Source organism: Mustela putorius, unplaced genomic scaffold, assembly GCF_011764305.1.
Source record: "Mustela putorius furo isolate JIRA1106 unplaced genomic scaffold, ASM1176430v1.1 tig00537248_pilon_pilon_pilon, whole genome shotgun sequence".
NCBI classification, from domain to species: domain Eukaryota; kingdom Metazoa; phylum Chordata; class Mammalia; order Carnivora; family Mustelidae; genus Mustela; species Mustela putorius.
In genome coordinates this window covers 763614-780869 of record NW_025422387.1, presented here as the reverse complement: position 1 = coordinate 780869, position 17256 = coordinate 763614, and the positions used below count along the sequence as shown (strand labels likewise).

Genomic DNA, 17256 nt, shown 5'->3' with positions numbered 1-17256 from the left:
ATTGGTTTCCACCCTTAATCAGTAGGTAAACATTTTTAAGCCACTCTTGACCATGAGTGAGAAGATCCGTCCCTGTGTTCCCCTCCAAGCTGCCCCTGCCACTGTCCCCAGCAGATGGGGGAAATTCTCTCAGCCCAGCCCTCAGCAGCTGCCCTTCCAAAGAGAAGCAAGAGTTGGACATGACAATTGGGCCCAGAGTAGCCATCCATGGCTCCCAGACGCTGAGGAAAGAAAGGGTGATCACACGAGCTCACTGCTTAGCACTGATGTGATTTAACAGGGTCTGCAGACCCTCGGAAGGAGACACTGTTCCTTCTAGAGTACACAGTCCTGACAAGAGACAGATGAGCAAGCTGGCAATTATAGCTTAGTATGGTAAGTGCTATTTGAGGACTCTACGTGTGACTTTATTAACTCCAGAATGTTATGCAAAACTGTATGTATATGCATACCTTTAGCAAGAATTCGCTTGACATGTGTTCTCCAAGGAGTCAGTGGCCCCAAAAAGGTTAGGAAACACTGCTTGAGAACTTTCTGGAAGCCTTCAAGTAAATGTCTTGCATTTCCATTTCTCTTGGCTCTGTCATATCTCAGTTTCTATCCACATCTCCCCTCACCCCAAGATCCTTGTTTGGTTGTCCTGAAGCAGGCATCTCCGTGAAGAAAGGGTCCTGTTGGTTCATCCACCTACCTGTCCACTCAACCATCAGCCCACCCATCCAATCATAGATACATCCATCCATCCATCCATCCATACATACATACATACATATACACACCCACCCTCCCAACTACCCATCTATCCATCCATGAACCCATCTAGCCACCCATCTACCCACCCAAACATACATACTTCACCGATTCATCTATCCCTCCGTCCATCCTTCCGTCCATCTACCCACAGATCCGTCTGTGCATACATACATTCATTCATCTGTCCATTCAGTGGCCTCTCTGCTAAGCTCCTGTTTCACGAGCATCTGCTGTGTGGAACCAAGAGATCAAGGATTTAAAAAGATGTACTTCTTTCCTTCAAGGATTTCATAGTTTGGTGGTCGATCTGGTCACAGGGGGCCAGTATAAATCACATTTTATCAACTTGAATATGCAAGACAGTCATGTCATTTCTTGAAAACACTAGTTGATTTCTAGTCTCAGTTTTCAATTCATTAGGGCTACAGAACATAATCCCAGTCTAATTTTCAAAAGATGTAAACATCGCCAAGGCCCTGGGATGGGGGGGATGCGTCCTGTCTCCAGATGTTCTGCTTACAGTCCCTACGAGCATCTGTTACCAGAGTGACCTCGCATATGGTCCCACCCCTGTCCGTGGTGCCTCTTCCAGCCCACTCCTAGTGGACACAGGCGTCTTCCTGTTGTTGGTGTTTTTTTTTTTTTTTTTTCCCCCACATGAGAATGTCCACAGGGCTGTGTACAGATTCATCTCCCTAAGGGTTTAGACTTTGGAACACAAAATCTTAATGCTTGCAGATTTTATTTTATTTTCTATGTGTTTATCCTGCTTTGTGCTCTGTCTCAGCCCTTTCCTGAGGCAATGATGAGGTAGGAATGGGAAAAGCAAAGGGAGGACTGCAGGAGGCGGGGGCATAGTTTGGTAGTCACTAATGCATTGAGGCTATTCACAGGCTAAGCAGTTATAATACAAATATATAAAGGATCCCGGGGGCTGGGGAGGTGCCTGGCCAGGCCAGTAGGGAAGAAAGGGTGTTCTTAGGCAAAGGGAGCCCCAGAGGCAGAGGCCTGGATGTCTCAGACTGTCAGGAGTGTGCATGATCAGAGGATATCAGTGGTCATGCTGCAGAGGAAGAAGGTAGCACAAGCCCTTCAGGTCCTGGGAGGTTGCTTGGGGTGTGCCTCATTTCATGAGCAGACATCAGCCCGGGGAACAGACACCTCTGGAGCCCCCTGAAACGGCAGACTCGGCTGCAGCTCCCTTTGTGACTGGACCACACTCCAGCTCAATCTACTACAGTTTTCTATCCCGGGGTCTTCTCAGATGCCATGAGCTAGGGTGTCAGTCTGGAAGTGCCAGGGTGTTAACACAGAGGGGTGCTGAGAGATGGGAGCTGGTAGATAATGTTTCTGCCTCTTATCCTTCAGGGGGACAATTTTGTAGGCTTTCAGGGGGTTCCAGAGAAACTGATCCATAGCAAAAAAGACAAAAATAAAAGTAAAAGAAAATAAAGATGTAGTTTTCTATTGACTTATCTATTTTATATTGACTTATCTTTTTTTTCTGTCTCTCTCAGTCTGCTCCTCAGCCTCTCTTCCCTGGGGCCATCTCCCAAGTAGACCAGGTGCACAGAATCCTTGTCTCAGGCTCTGCCTTGGGAGGACCCTAAATTAAAAGCATGTGTGCTTTGCTGGAGAAAAAGACAAATGGAAGAAGAGTGGTCGGCAGGGCCCGGGGACTTCTCCACCCGCCTTTCTGTCTTTGCAGGTGTCTGACCGCTGTGACTACATCTTTGTCAATGGCAAGGAGATGAAAGGCAAGGTGGATGCGGTGGTGAACTTCACCTACCAGCACCTGAGTGCCTCCCTACACATCACCGTGTGGGTGCCCCGGCTGCCCCTGCAGATTGAGGTCTCTGACACAGAGCTGAGCCAGATCAAAGGCTGGAGGGTCCCCATTGTGGCCAGTAAGAGGTAAGCCTGGGATGGGGAGATGCACCAGGGCCATGATCTCAATGGTTTTGCTTACTGACCCCATGCCGGAGCCAGGACAGGGCCCAGCACATAGCAGATGCTGGTATGATTGTGAGACTACATTCTCTCCAGCCTCACCAAGGCCCAGAGTAACCAGCCAAGAGTCTCAACAGGGTATGATCTCATCAACCCCAGACCATTTGCGCACTGCACTTGGGCGTCTGATAGACCAGGACTTCCCCAGAAGGAAGCGAGAGAAGTGATACATTTTTCTAGCCCCTCAGCCCCCAGGGAGATTTGAGTTTGGAGTTCTTTTCTGAAAGTGAAGCAGTGATTTCTTTTTTGATGCTTTACGAATACTCGTAAGCTTCATCAGTTCTGTGCATAGAGATTACTGCATAAAATGTGATGGCATTTATACTGGACCATGGTCTTACTACTTGTTCTTAAACCAAAACAAACAAAACAAGGCTCTAATTTATTCCGTGTGACTCTGGATTGCCACATGTAGGAGCTGGGGTCTGGTCTCCTCGGTCCTATGCCCCGCCCCCTGCCCCCGGTCAGCAAATGAGTTGTTGTCACATCCCTTGTCTCTTGCCTGGGCTCTTCCGTCCTGACCTCTTGGAGCTGTTTCCTGGAGTCTCCCAGACACGAGGTCTTCATTTTAAGCGGCAAGCCAACATGCGTTCGGGAAGAAGCTGCCTCCCTCTCCCCAAGGAGAGCTTGAAAGAATCTGACCCAACTGTGGAGGGACAGCTGGGAATCCAGGCAGTCCTTCAGACTGAGAGGTGGTCATGAGGAAGAGAACGAGTGTGCTGTGTCCCTGGGGACGGCAGACCCGAGACTTCCTAGCTCTGCGAGCTTGCCCAAGGTCCCTGACCCCCACACACCCCCAAAACATAACAACAGCTAGTTCTGCCTCACAGGGTTATGAGATGAAGAGCCATAGCTGGGGAGCCTAGACGGGCCCTTGCCGTGGTGGTGGAATGTTCTAGAACCGCGTTGTCCGCTGCCGCTAGCAGTGTGGTTGTGGAGCGCTTGCCATAGAGCTTCTGGGATGAGAAAATTTCAACCTTCCCGATTTCGTTCTTACTCACTTAAATTAAGTTGGAAACAGGCGCACGGGGCTGTTTGCCACTTCTTCACTGGACAGCGTAGACTTCGTCGATGCTGGCTCTTTAGTCTTTCGTCAATGACTATGTCCAAAGAAGAGATGTCCGACGCTCTGCGCTGCCTATGATGGACCTGGTGCGCCGGTGGGGTCCTGAGGCTCCCGCCCGGGGTGCTGTCCCCTGGCGGCGGAGGCAGGCACCTGTCTGTCTGGCTTGGGATTCCGGCGCGTCTCCGATTCCATTCCTGGAGCCTGAGAGCTTCTTCTGGCTCCCGCAGGCCCACGCGGGACAGCGAGGATGAAGACGAGGAGGAGCGGCGGGGCCGCGGCTGTGCCCTGCAGTACCAGCGCGCCACCGTGGGCGTCCTCACCCAGTTCGTGGCCGAGGGCGCCGGCCCCTGGGGCCAGCTGAGCTACATGCTGGGCCCTGACTGGCAGGTCGACGTCACCCACCTGGTGGCAGACTTCATGAAGCTGGAGGAACCCCACGTGGCCACCCTCCAGGACAGCAGGGTCCTGGTCGGGCAGGAGGTCGGGATGACCACCATCCAGGTAGGGAGCCCGGGATTTCTGCATGCTCAGCGGCAAACACCGTGCCAGGCACTGGGGGAGGCGCGCAGGAAGGGCAGGTCCCTGTGCCCAACTCCTGGCCCCTAGGGTGGCGTCCTCGGGACACCAGAAGGTGAGCCTGGGTCAGCTCTGGGAGTCCCAACCTTCTTGCAAACCAAATGGAGAAGGAGGTGGCCATACAGCCTTAGCACCCGGCCTGTCCCCTCTCCCACCTCCTGCGTCCTCCACTCCGACACCTTCCGGCACTCCCCGTCCTGCCTCCGACTCCCCTCACTTCATCCCGCGCCCCGTATTTCTACCTCCTACACGTCCCAGAAGCCACCTCCCACTTCCCTCGGTGCTGCTCCTGCTCGGGGCCCTGGGAAGCTGCGTCCCTTCTTCCCGTAAAGCTTCTAGTCTCTCTGTCACGGACTCATCCAACAAACTCTCTTCAGAAGGTTTTCTGTTCAAGGAAATGCATAGGACGATATGCATTTCGGATCAGACGGCAGATCATGTCAGATGGTTTTTCCTGAAAACCCTCAAGTTGTGCCCCCCTGACTGCACCTTCCGGGGATATCATTCTGGATCCTGAGACCACAGCCATGTGTGGGAACGAAGGGATATTTCCGTCATTTCACCTGGAGATCTCCAGGGTGACATTTGGTTTACGAGAGGCAGCCAAAAGGAAGGTTTCAGCAGAGGATACGTTGTGCGAGGGGTCTGGGGAGGGGGGAGTAGACTATTTATAATTCAGCTCTCACCAGTTAGTTCCACAGTTCATTTAGAATGTGATTCAGGTTGCACAAAGTCAATTTGTGTGTGACTCCTCAAGAGCCCAGTCAGCAGGATGGCCATGTGCAGTTAACCAGGTTGTGCGGTGTACAAGAGCACGGCATCTCAATGGGAGGGGACATTTTCTTTTAAAGCAGAATGAATTTTAATATTTATTGCAATTTTCCAACAGACAGAGATAAAGTGTCTTGGGGAAGGGTGGCTTTATCTGATTCTTGCAAAGATGCATGGCATGGGCTGGTGCATCTATAGTGAAGAAGGTGTGTGACCCCTTTGCCCTGTATCCTGGACCCAGGACCGGGGCAAGGCGGAAGTATTGCTGGGGGAGATTCCCACATCTGGGAATATTCTGTCCTGTCAATCCCACAGGTGTTGTCCCCACTGTCCGACTCCATCCTGGCAGAGAAGACGGTAACCGTGCTAGATGACAAGGTGTCAGTGACGGATTTGGCCATCCAGCTCGTGGCCGGGCTGTCGGTCACCCTCCACCCCAGCACGGAGAACAGCAAGGCCATCACCGCTGTGGCCACAGCTGAGGAGCTGTTGCGGACCCCCAAACAGGTAGGGTCCTCGAGGCCGGAGGTGCAGAGGAGCAGGGGGGTTACTGGTCTGGACTCGGCAAGGAGGGCAGGAGGAGGGGGTCAGAGGAGCCGAACCATGTTCCAGAACACAGCGATGGGGGCTGCCGAAGTCCTGTGACAGCTGTCTCTTTCTTGGCCGGCTGTCCCTGGGGCCCTCGCTGAGCTCCCTAAGGCCACCCATGTTCCCTCTCTCTTCCCACACGCACATTATCTTCAAAGCCGGCCGTGTGCACGGAGGCCCTTCACGCTTCTCATCTCTGACCTCCGCTCTGCTGCCAGCAGAGAAATCTGCTTTTAAAGGCTCATGGGACTACCCTGGGCTCACCCAGACCATCCAGACAGAGGTCCCTATCTTTTGGTCAACTGTGCTGCGTAACAGAGCATCATGTAGGAGTTTGCCTGTGGCCCCGGGCTCCAAAGATGACGGCAGGGTCATTCTAGAAATCATGCAGCTGCTCGCTGACTTTGCTCCAGAACATCGGCAGGAGGGACCTGGAACACGTTCCCATCCACGTCGGCCCCCATGGCTGGCCTATCTCTCCTCTCTCCTGGGGGCATGGTGTTTTCTGCTCCCTAAAGAGCAAAATCAGGGGAGCGGAGAAGAGTGGGAGACAAAGCAGGGGTAATTCCTTAGGGTTGGATTGGCACGGCAGCCTCGATGGCGGGGGGCAGGCCCCAGTCCCCAGGCAATGTCTCCCATCCGTCTTCCTCAGCCATGGTAACTGGAGGTCCCAGCACGGCCTCGGGGAGGGGGGATTTATGGATGTAGTTCATTCGACTTGCAGACGTGATTCTCAGAAGGATGGAGCTCTAAATCATTTCTGGGCAAGTGTTATTTTAAGTCATTCAGAACTTCTCATCTTTGGGGAAATGCGTTGGCTTTCCCGTGTCCCGGCTTCACTGTAACGAGCTAACGGAGGGACTTGCTCTCAGCCAGACGGCAGGGTTGATGGAGACAGAGCTCGCAAGCCTGCGGGGTTCGGGGGGCTTAACTCGGATCGTCGGCCTTCCGGGGGCTTGCTCTGTGTGAAGTTCTTTCTCCATCTAGAGTTTGTGAAGAAAAATTAATTCGGGATGGAAAGTCCACCAAGATGAACCCGCAGACCGTGTGAACCGTGTTTTATGTCAGCCCTCGGTGTGCGTAAGGCTGGCACCTTATTCTTGGCATTTCAACTCTGAGATACAAAAGCTGAAAGATTTTTACACCCGTAAACATGAGGGCAGCAGCCTATGCCTCCCCTGTGCCTCATCCGCTGCAGGAAAGCCAGGACTGAGAAGTGGAGTGAGGAATCCCCCGGCACTCATGCATCCGGCCTGGGCATTAGAAGGGGGTCTTGCCGATAGACATGGACAGAGGGGACCAGGGTGGGAAGCAAAATTACTGAGCCGTACAGCCTGTCTCACCTTTGATTCCCCCAGAAGCTGAGCCTGGCATGAAGACGTATACTCAAATACTCAATTCGAGTGGTGAAGGGAGCCCCCGGAGGGATTCAGAAACTGCTCCTGGGGATGGAGGACAGTCAGTAGAGTGTGTCTCCCGCTCGGCCACCGCTGTGGCTCCCGGAGCCTGCAGCTGCTGGGGAAACCGCCAGCCAGTGTTGACCAGGGGCAAGGGAGCTGGCCGAGGGCTACCTTTGCAGGGTGTTAATTCCTTGGCACTTCTGGCTACAGGCATGACCGCTTTTGGATTCCAGAGGCCAGAGAATGTCGTCAGGCAAAACCATCTTTCGGAGCTGACCCTTGAAAGCTGAGCAGGCAGTGGCCATGGGGGAGCGGGCAGGGGCCAACATTGAGCACAGCAGCCTCCCCAGATTCCAGGTGTGGTCTCACTTGCCCCTCTCAGGACACTGGCATCGGCATCGGTTTGGGCTTTCAGGTACCAGTGACAGAGACCCAACTGAGGCTGGCCCAAGACATCAGCATTGATCACTTCATGCCCGGGGATTGGTACCTTCGGGTCAAGCTGGATCCAGCTGCTCAGTGCCCCCCAAAAGCTTCGTGTTTCTTACCCACAATTGTTCTCAAGTTTGGAAAATGCCCAGCCACTATGTTATGGACTCCTGACTTCCCCCATTGGTTCCCTTCTGGAACTTGTCACCGAAACTCTTGGCCGTTCTCATCCTGTTCCTCATTTCTTCCAAGTTGTCTTTTGTGTATTTCATCCTGGGGTTGTGTTTTGGGTCAGTTCCCTGGCTCTGTCTGCCCGGGCAGTGATTCTCTCCCCAGATATGTCTACTCCACTCCACTTTGCAAGCCAGCCATCGGGTAATTAATTCCCAGTGGAGCCCTTCTTTGTTTCTAGAAGGTCTAGGCGGTTCTTTCCGCACACCATCCTGTTCTTTCTCTGCTTGGCCCTCCTCTCTGTCCGTGTCCCGTGAACGGTTTTATTTCACGGGCCATTTTGTTCTTGTTGCTGGTTTATCTTACTTTGTCATCTTTTTCAGTTGTTCTAGTGTCCAAAATCCTCGATGTGCTGATCGACATGAATGGTCTATGGTCTCCTCTCATGGCAAAGCCCTCCCTCTCAGGGAGTGTAACTTTCTTTCTTTCTTAATCCGAGTGCCTCTTGAGCTGGTGGCTGCTTTGCTTTTCTCCCGGTGGGAATTCTTTGCAGGCCTGCCTGTGCACGGGCCCCTCTTTGCTGGAGCCCGTGCCCCACACAGGTCACCTAACCCCAGACCCCACACCCAGATGTGGGGAAGCAGTGGGTTGGGATTTCCAGGGGACACAATTCCCCAGCCATGCTCAGAGCACAGATGAGCTTCGCTGCTGCTTCTGGCCGGGGGTAGGACTCCCTCATGGTCCCCTCTCCGCAGTCCTGGCCTTAGGCATCCCCATCTGACAGTCCCTGGGTGACCATCAGCAGCCCCCCGCTCCCCGCCACTGGCTGTTGAGCCTTCTGAGCTGCTCTGACACGCGCCCCCAGGCCCCCTCAGTAGCACTGGTCTGCAGGCCCCCCTCTGGTCCACGTGTTTCTGAGTCTTAGGAATCTGCGTTGCTTTTTTTGTGTATTTTTACCTAGTTTTTTAAATAGTTGATCCTCAGCCAGTCTGTTGTTGGAACGTGTTCTTAAGACAGTCTTCCTCCCTCCGTCTCTCTCTCTGCATCTCGTAACTCTTCCTTTCCCTGTGCTGACCCTCGGTTCCGGCAGATCCCCCCTAAGTTTCAGGCCACGAGCACCGCAGGTTTGCACCCCAACTCGGCAGCCCAGGGAATGCAAGCTTCTCCTCTGTGGTTCCAGCCAAAGCCCAGGGATCCCGTCCCATTGGCTGGTTTCCATCCTGAGCCCCTGCCCAGGGCAGTCCCTGCAGACGGGGTGGTGAAATGTGGCGACGGGCCAGACCTCGGTCGCACGCCCAGCTCCGGGCCTGGAGGGGCCGGTCCAGCCCCACTGCATCGCGAGCACATGCCCTGAGTGGGGAAGACCGGGTTCTCCCAAGCTGGGGTTCTAGTCCCTTCCAGGAAGGAGGGATCGACAGTGGCCACGCCCCAGCGATGTCCGTCTCAGACCCTGTGGTCAAAGTGTTCACATTCCCACTTTCAGGCAGGGAAATAGGCCCAGAAAGATCGTTTTTTAAAAACTGGACCAGGAGAAGCAGTGGGTCTGTGTATCGATTTCAAAGCTCGTGTTGAACCCGCTGCCCCTCATTGTCATGCCCAGAAGCCAGGGCCAGAGGAGACCCTGGATCCTTTCCCAGAAGAGACCCCTGGGGCTGCATTTGCTCTTCCCAGCCTGGCAAACCTCGCCCGTTCCCTTCCCCACTCTGCTCCTCGTATCTCCCCCCGTCGCCCGCAGCGGACTGTCCCACGGAGGTCAGCCCGGGCCCCTGTCCTGGCACCAGCCCCGCCCCGTCCCTCCAGACCTCCCATCACCCTCTCTCCTCCCCGGCCAGGGCTCCCCGACCACGCATCACACGCACAAGCGAGCACACTCAGACCCGCACAGACTTGGCTGCCGGCCCGCCAAGGCCCACACCCGTGGGTGCCCCTTCTCCCCCGCCGGCCCTGGCAGCCCTCTCCGAGGCCCCGGGGTGTCTGGCACGGGCTTCTAACACACGTCACTAAATCCTGGTTTTAGACAACAGGGGAGGATTCCAGACCCACCGACATCACCTCCTTCAGCCCCGGGCCCACGCAGTGACCTCAGAGCCCCCACTGGCAGGAGACAGGGCAGCCGCCGTCGTCCGGACTCAAGGCCAGAGCGCTGGGCTCAAACCCCAGCTCTGCCCCCTGCCTGGGGGAGCTCGGGCGGGCTCCCCCTCCTCCCCGCGATCCGGTCTCCTCGCCTGCAGAATGGGAAGCGGTGATGGTCACAGCATCTGCCTCGGGGGTGGCTGTGAGAGCCAAGGGAGCCCGTGCACCGACGACACTGAGGACCGTGGTGGGTTCCCAGGAGGCACGGCTAGCCTTGCCCCGAGCGGCCGCGTCCCAGCTCCCAGACCCTGGGCGTGGGTAACCTGCTCAGGGGACGGGGTTGGGGTTTCGCAGATGGGAGTGACGTCCCGAGTTAGGGAGGTTATCGCGGACGATCCAGGCGTGGTAACGGGCTGAGCCCTGACATAAGGAGGCGGGAGCATCTGGGCGAACCGAGCCTGGGAAGGGTCTCGGCCAGGCATCCCTTGGGTGTCCCCGGTGAGGATGATGCAGGCCATTCACAGCACATCTCCATTTGTTCTTATAAATTTGTAGCAATTCTCTGATCTTGATGTAAGACCTGGACTCATCAGCCGCCAGGTCTGGACTGGAGTCCGGCCCCTGATTCCTTGGGCTGTGTTCCAGGAGGGCAGGCAGGTTCTGGAGAAGCCTCTCGGGCCCCCACGCTGTGTCCTCCTAACGGCCTCTGTCCCCGCAGGAAGCCGTGCTCAGCACTTGGCTCCAGCTCAGCGACGGCTCGGTGACGCTGCTGGACATCTACGACACCAGGGACTTCACGCTGACCGCCACCTCCCTGGACGAGGCCGTCGTGTCCATCCCCCAGGCCCGCTCTCCCAGGTGGCCGGTGGTGATGGCCGAAGGGGAAGGCCAGGGGCCCCTGGTCCGAGTGGACATGACCATCGCGGAGGCCTGCCAAAAGTCCAAACGCAAGAGCGTCCTGGCCGTGGGCGTGGGCAGCGTCAGGGTCAAGTTTGGCCGGAACGACGCTGACTCCAGCCCCGGAGGTGGCGGCGGGGACAGTGACGAGGCTGAGATTAAGAACCGCGCCAGCGACCGCCGGCCGAAGGGCCAGGAGCCCGAGGGGCCCTTCCACGGCAGCTCCCCCGGGGAGCACGAGGAAGGGGCCCCCGGGAGAGGCGGCACCACGGCCAGGCCGCTGCTGGACAACAGGGTGGTGAAGAGCGGCCGGCCGGACGCGGGCAGGCCGTCGGGGGAGGGCCCGCCGCAGACCATCCCCCTGGACTTCACCAACTTCCCGGCCCAGGTGGACCTGCCCCGGGCGGGGGGCGGGCTGGGGGCCAGCGACCTGGTGCCGACACCGCGGGGCCTGAGCGACCTGGAGATCGGCATGTACGCGCTGCTGGGCGTCTTCTGTCTGGCCGTCCTCGTCTTCCTCGTCAACTGCACCACCTTTGCCCTCAGGTACCGGCACAAGCAGGTGCCCCCGGAAGGCCAGGCCTCGGTGACGCACGCGCACGACTGGGTGTGGCTGGGCAACGAGGCGGAGCTGCTGGAGCACGCGGGCGGGGGGTCGCCGCCGCAGGCCGAGCGCACGACGGTCCTGGACCACGCGCCGGGCGGCAGTGAGGAGAGCGGCCGTCTGCTTCTCAACGGCGGCGTCCAGCGGCACGCGCAGGGGCAGGTGCACCTGCCGGACGCGGCGGCCAGGCCGGCCAGGGACCCGAGGCTCGAGCCCCTGCACTCGCCCACCTCCAAAAGGAAGAAGGTGAAGTTCTCCACCTTCTCCACCTTCTCCACCGTCCCGCCGGACGACGGCTGCCCCGCCGTGAACTCCATCCTGGGCGGCGGCGAGGACCTCAGAGACTACCTGGAGAAGCTCACAGACCAGGCGTAGGTGCCCGCGTCCGCCCGGCGCCTCACTGGGTCCCAGAGTGGGTCCGGGGATGCCTGGCACGGAGCGGGCCGCGCTGGGGACATAGACCGCGGAGGTCCCGGAGCCGGGAAAGGCCCTGGGTCCCCGACAGCGAGGGTTTTCAGCGGCGGGTGACGGCAGAGCTCCAGGAGTCGGCGGAGGAACTCTGGGCAGGCGGCTGACCGAGACGCCAGCCTGCACACGAGGCCACCGTGGGAAGGCGATTTTATGAGTCAGAACAGAACACAGACAAGCTACCAAAAATTATTTGTTAAAAAATGCAAAAACACAAAATAAAAAGACGGAAGCAATCATCTCTTTATATTTCTAATAAAGGAGCAAAATGCACAGCGAGGGCCTGCGGAGGCACAGTTTCCGTGAGGGTTCCGTGCCCCCTTGAGAGGACAGCCTGGACCGGTCAGCCCCGGGGGGAGGGGACGCCTGAGGAGAGGGGTCAGAGCCCCCGCGCCTCTCGGGGTGAACCTGAGGGTTTTCGGTCTTCACACGACTCTTCTGTGTTCCCACATTGTCTCTGCCCCCCCCCACCATTTTTCCTTCTGTGTCCTGCAAGTCCACTTGATCTGTATTTAATGTTCATTTCTGAGGGTCAAATGGTATATTTTTCCTAAATTAAACGTACATTATATTCCTATATGTTAGATGAATTCTTAGCAGCAGTCCCAGTGAATCCATCCTTGAAGTAGTAGTTTCAATGCTTTTCTGTAGCCCTCGAGCCTTGATGTTCGCGGGGGTCTAAACACCAGAGGGGGAGGGGGCGCTGCCTCGACCCCACACCCCCGAACACCCCCACCTGCCAGGCCCCAGGGCCACAGCTAGTGGGCGGGACGCTGCCCGGGGCTGTTCCAAGGGGACACGGCCGGCCCGGCCCCCAGTGTCACCATCGCTGGGGATACGAGGAGACCCCACATGAGGGGAGGTCGGGTCCCCTCTGTGGGGGAGAGGCCGTACCCCGGAATAATCTGCGCAGCCTCCCGTGGTAGAGCTTTCACGGGACCTCCTGACCTCGGAGCGAGGACCCCAGATGAAAACTGCTGGAGGGTTTTCGAGTTGTTTCTCAGACTTTGTTGGGCGGAGCCTACCAGCACGAACCGGAGAGATTAAAATCTATGTTAGATTGTCCATCCACGGTGGTTTTTAACAGCCTAATTGTGCAGCAGCACATTGCAAAACGCGTTCATCCAAAGTCGACTGTGCGCAGCGGGGAAGAGCGCAGTGATGGGAGTCGGGCCCTCGGGGGGCGGCCAGGCTGGGGTCGCGGCCGGCCCGTCCTGCTCTCGGCGACTGCCGGGATGCTCATTGTTTTTATTTTTTTAATTACTAAAATCAGTAGCTAAGAAAGGGTCCTTGAAAGCCTCGTAACCTTAGCTGGACCTTTTAAAGAGCTATTTCTAGCACATGTTATAGACGGAAAGGAGAAGATATTTATTTATACCTGTGATGCCGATTGTCATTAAAATGCTTTTCCATGGCTTGACAAGTATCTCGTGGGGTGTTTCTTTTCTCCCCTGATGCCCATTTCTTCTTCCCCCGCCAAACGGACAACCTGCTGGAGAAACCTCCTGTCCGCTGGGCTCGAGCGGCCGACCTCTCGCTCTCCCTCTCGGCTCCGTGATGGAGCCGCCCCAAATCCTGGGATCTCTCGGCCACCATCCTGGGCACCCGCAGCTCCCAAACCTGCACGTGCCCAGAACTGCCAGGAGGGCCAATGAAACACAGATTGCTGACGTGGGGCCAAAAGTGTGCCTTTCTGCCAAGCTCCGGGATGACACGGAGGCCACCGGTCTGAGATCCTGCCAGAGGGGGAGGGTGGCAAGCCAGGAAAAAGGTCTTCTCTGATTTTGATTGTTTTGTGCTTGTCATTTGAGATTCCCATGGGATTGTTGCTGCTGATGTTAGCTGGGGGTAGAGCACTTTTGGGTAGAAAGTAAGGTGGTTGGTTGTTTTATTTTATTTTACTTTTTTTTAAGTAACAGCTTTACTCAAGACACAGTTCACAGGCTGTAACATTTACCCATTTCAAGGGCACAATACTGATTGTAGGACATTCTCGTGGTTCCAAGAAGGAACTCCATACCCATGAGAATCACTCCCCAGTCCTTGGAAACCCCCAGCTCCAGGCAGCCGGCCGCCTCCTCTCCATCTCCGTGGGATTTGCCCAGATGCGCTGCTGTCTCTTCCCCCCGGGAGACTCCTGACCACTCCCCGTGTGGGACCGTCTTCCCCACAGCGTCATCAAGGGACAGCTGCTCTTGTGGGGGCTGATGGTTTCATGCGTGGTGACATTTTCCTAATCAAGGCACTAGGGCATCTCTGTGCGCCTCAACTCAGCTGGATGTGTGCCGGAGGGAGAGACGGCACAGTCTCCAAGACCTTCTGTGTCCACTCCTGAATCTATCTAGTGACCTCGCCAGCTCATACATTTCTTTAAAAGACAGAGGCTCCAGAGAACGGGAAAGAGGGTTGTGGCTGGCTCCAGTGCTGGGTGCTTAATCTCTGCCCCCAAATTACAAACGGATCAGAACCAGCCACGTCCCGCCCACCCCCACCCCCACCCCCCGTGGCCACCTGCCCCGGGCAGACAGCCCCCCGGTCCACTCCGGTCCCCTGGGCTGCACCGGCTCTGGGCTCCTGAGACAGCGAAGGCAGTGGAAGGCTTCCTCCCCGGGCAAGGGGCTCAAGGAACACCTGCCCTTGTGGGTGGGCTCCTCAAGGTCCAGGCTGGGGCGGCAGCCTGCTCCCGTGTCCCCTGGAGCTGGCCTGGTTTTAAAAACGGAGCGCCTTTTTTATTTTCCAAGTCAACATCCTGTACACCGTAAGTTTACAGTGTTCTATGCCAAATACATTTCAATTAAAAAATTAATTAATTAAAAAAATAAACCAGAAGACCCAGGTCCCGTGAAGCCAGTCCCGGGGAGGCTGGGCTGGCTGGCATGGTCTGTGGGAGCAACACCAACTCCCGTGTAAACTCTGTGTCATCGGCAGGGGCCGCCACCAGCCTTGACATCCGTCCTGCCCTCCCCTGGACGGGCGGTGACACAGGACCGCACCATCCCAGCCCCTCCCTTGGAGCCAGAGCCCCTTCCCTGCGCACAGACCTCAGGTTTGTGCTGAGCGGGGTCAGAGGGCGATTTTTCCTTTACGTGTCCCTGTGCTAAATAAATGTAATTTAGAACCCTCTGTCCGACCCTAAAACACACTGGATCAGTCATCAGGAGTCCCAGCATTCCCCACCGTCCTTCCTGAGCGCCGTGCTCTCCACCCACCTGCCCCCTGACAGTTGAACCCGTGTCCCCACTGACCCAGTCGGTAGACACGCGGCCTCTGATGTACCCCCAAGACTGTGTGTCGGCTCCTCCTGCAAGTAAGGTCACCGGCGAGATGTGTGAGGACAGTCTCCCGGAAGGCACCGTCTCCTTACAGCGCCCTGCGTCAGAGCCTACATGCACTGCGTCTCCTTACAGTGCCCTACAGAGAGCCCCTGGCGGCTGCGGGGAGACCGTGCAGCCACCCCAGCCGTAATGCTTCCTGCCCAAGTGATCCGCGAGAACAAGTGTAGCTCGTCTCTCGGGTGCTGGTCCCAGTATTCACGTCGCACACGCCTGTCGGACACCTGCTCTGTGCCTGGCCCGGGGCAGCGTGCCAAGGACGGAGTGATGAAGGGGACCGACCAGCGCTCGCAGTCAGAGGGCGGAGGCAGAGACGCGGACACACACCGCGCGGGGGGACAGGTGCAGCGACAGGTTTGGTGCGTGCTGGGCGGGGCTCCCCACCCAGCTCTTCCGCTCCCTGCTGCGTGCCCCAGCCGCCCCGCGCGGCCTCTCAGAACACAGAACCATTCCAGGACACATCTTGAATATCAGAGGGTATTAGCATTCATCTTTATTAATATCGGCAATCCTGGATAGTTTCTATTTTTACTAACATTAATGCTTTTTAAAGATTAACCCTAACTACGATCATAAAGGTGAGACGCTCCCTCAAACGAGTCTGTGCCAGGCCTGGTCTGTCCCCTCGAAGCCACCCTCTGAGGCCAGTGCGTGACCTCCACGTCACGGAGGGGGAAACAGGCTCCGTGTGTCCTTCCCAAGGTCACGGCTGGGGCGTAGCCGAGCTGGGCCTCAAACCCACGCTCGGATCCCCAAAGACCGTGGTCCTAATTATTATACTCCTACAAGCTTGATGTATATTTTCTGGCATCAAAAATGTAATAAAACTGTCTAAGAAGCAATTTGGGCTCATTATACAAAACCTGGAAAACAAAGAAAAGCAAAAGAAATAAAAGGGGAAGCCCTCTCGCCTCACTCCCCCCAGAAACAAAAATTAGCAACTTGCCTTCTGTACCCTTCTTTGTTTTTTTGGTGTTTGGGTTTTTTGTTGTTTTTGTTTTTTTACAGCACATACAATTGTGCATGGTTGGCTTTATAATTTGAAAGTGTACCATTGCAGACTTCTAAATTGTTTTCTCAATTTTAGTAGCCCACGAGCGCAGTAAAATATTTATAAAAACGATTGCATTCGCCTGTGTTGGTGCTTTGGATATGGCCTTTACAGGTTTTTGCTCTCAGATTTCTCTTTTCTTCCCTAGTGGAGATCAAAGTGCAAATATTGATTTTTTTAAGCATAATGAACACACAAAATTCTGCAGCCTTCCTCGCGAGGAAAATGGATGGTCACGTAAGTCATGGGTGGTGGCACAGGCCGGAGGTGAACGCGCGGTTTCACCGGGGAGGGGGGAACCTGAGGATGGAAATCCAGCCCCTCTCTGCTGGTCCGTGAGCGACTTCCCGGAGGAGAGGCCGATGGCACTAATCTGGGCAAGAGCACCATCTGCTTGCCAAGTGCGGCATGGGGTCTGCACCTGCCCGGAGGAGGCTACGGGCCACACTCTGCGCCCAGAGGCAGAACAGGTGCCCGGAGGCAACATGAAAGGGGTCGCCGTGACAATCAGACTCAGCTTCTGTGGCCCAGGAAAGGTTAGCTCCATCGGACTGACGGCTCCACAGAGAATAAAGGCGTGAGTCGCACGAAGGCTGAGAAGCAGCTGCTCCGTGGTGACGGAGAGCCACGCAGGGGTCGGCCCTGAAGGGCAACGACCCCAGGCAGGTGGGGCGTGTACCGAGTCCCTGTCTGCCACTACGCTTCTGCTTGGGGCCTTAGTGGTTCACCTTGCAGAGCTCAGAGACTGAACCAAAAGGCAAAGCCAGAGCTCAGAGCAGGGTCCCCGGGTGGCACAGACAAATGTGACGTCCAGGACTAGGAAGGCAGCAAGCACCTGTGGCCCCAGATGTCCTAGGAAAGGGGCTTGCAGAGACACTAGCCCTTGATGCAGTGTGTAACATGTCCTAAGACGTTTGCTGGTCCTTGTGCTGGACATGAACGGGTGATGACTAAGAAATTAAGCAAAACTGAAGACACAGAAGAGTGGAAGTCTCAGCTGACAAGTCACGTTGCTGGTGGTGGGCTTCCCTGGGAGGGTGGACATCCCCAGACCCTGTTTGGCCTCC

The 17256-nt window shown here is 56.2% G+C and overlaps 1 protein-coding gene across 1 annotated transcript in view; it reads left to right on the top strand.

Annotated features, from left to right (window-relative positions):
• Positions 1 to 13229, top strand: part of TMEM132C (transmembrane protein 132C) — a 288038-nt gene extending 274809 nt beyond the window's left edge. Inside the window, exons 6-9 of the mRNA XM_045073630.1 lie at positions 2462 to 2667; positions 4057 to 4330; positions 5492 to 5683; positions 10556 to 13229. Coding sequence (XP_044929565.1) covers positions 2462 to 2667; positions 4057 to 4330; positions 5492 to 5683; positions 10556 to 11713 — 1830 coding nt within the window. The 3' untranslated portion in view covers positions 11714 to 13229. The remainder of the gene's footprint in view (positions 1 to 2461; positions 2668 to 4056; positions 4331 to 5491; positions 5684 to 10555) is intronic.
• Positions 13230 to 17256: the final 4027 nt, after the last annotated feature.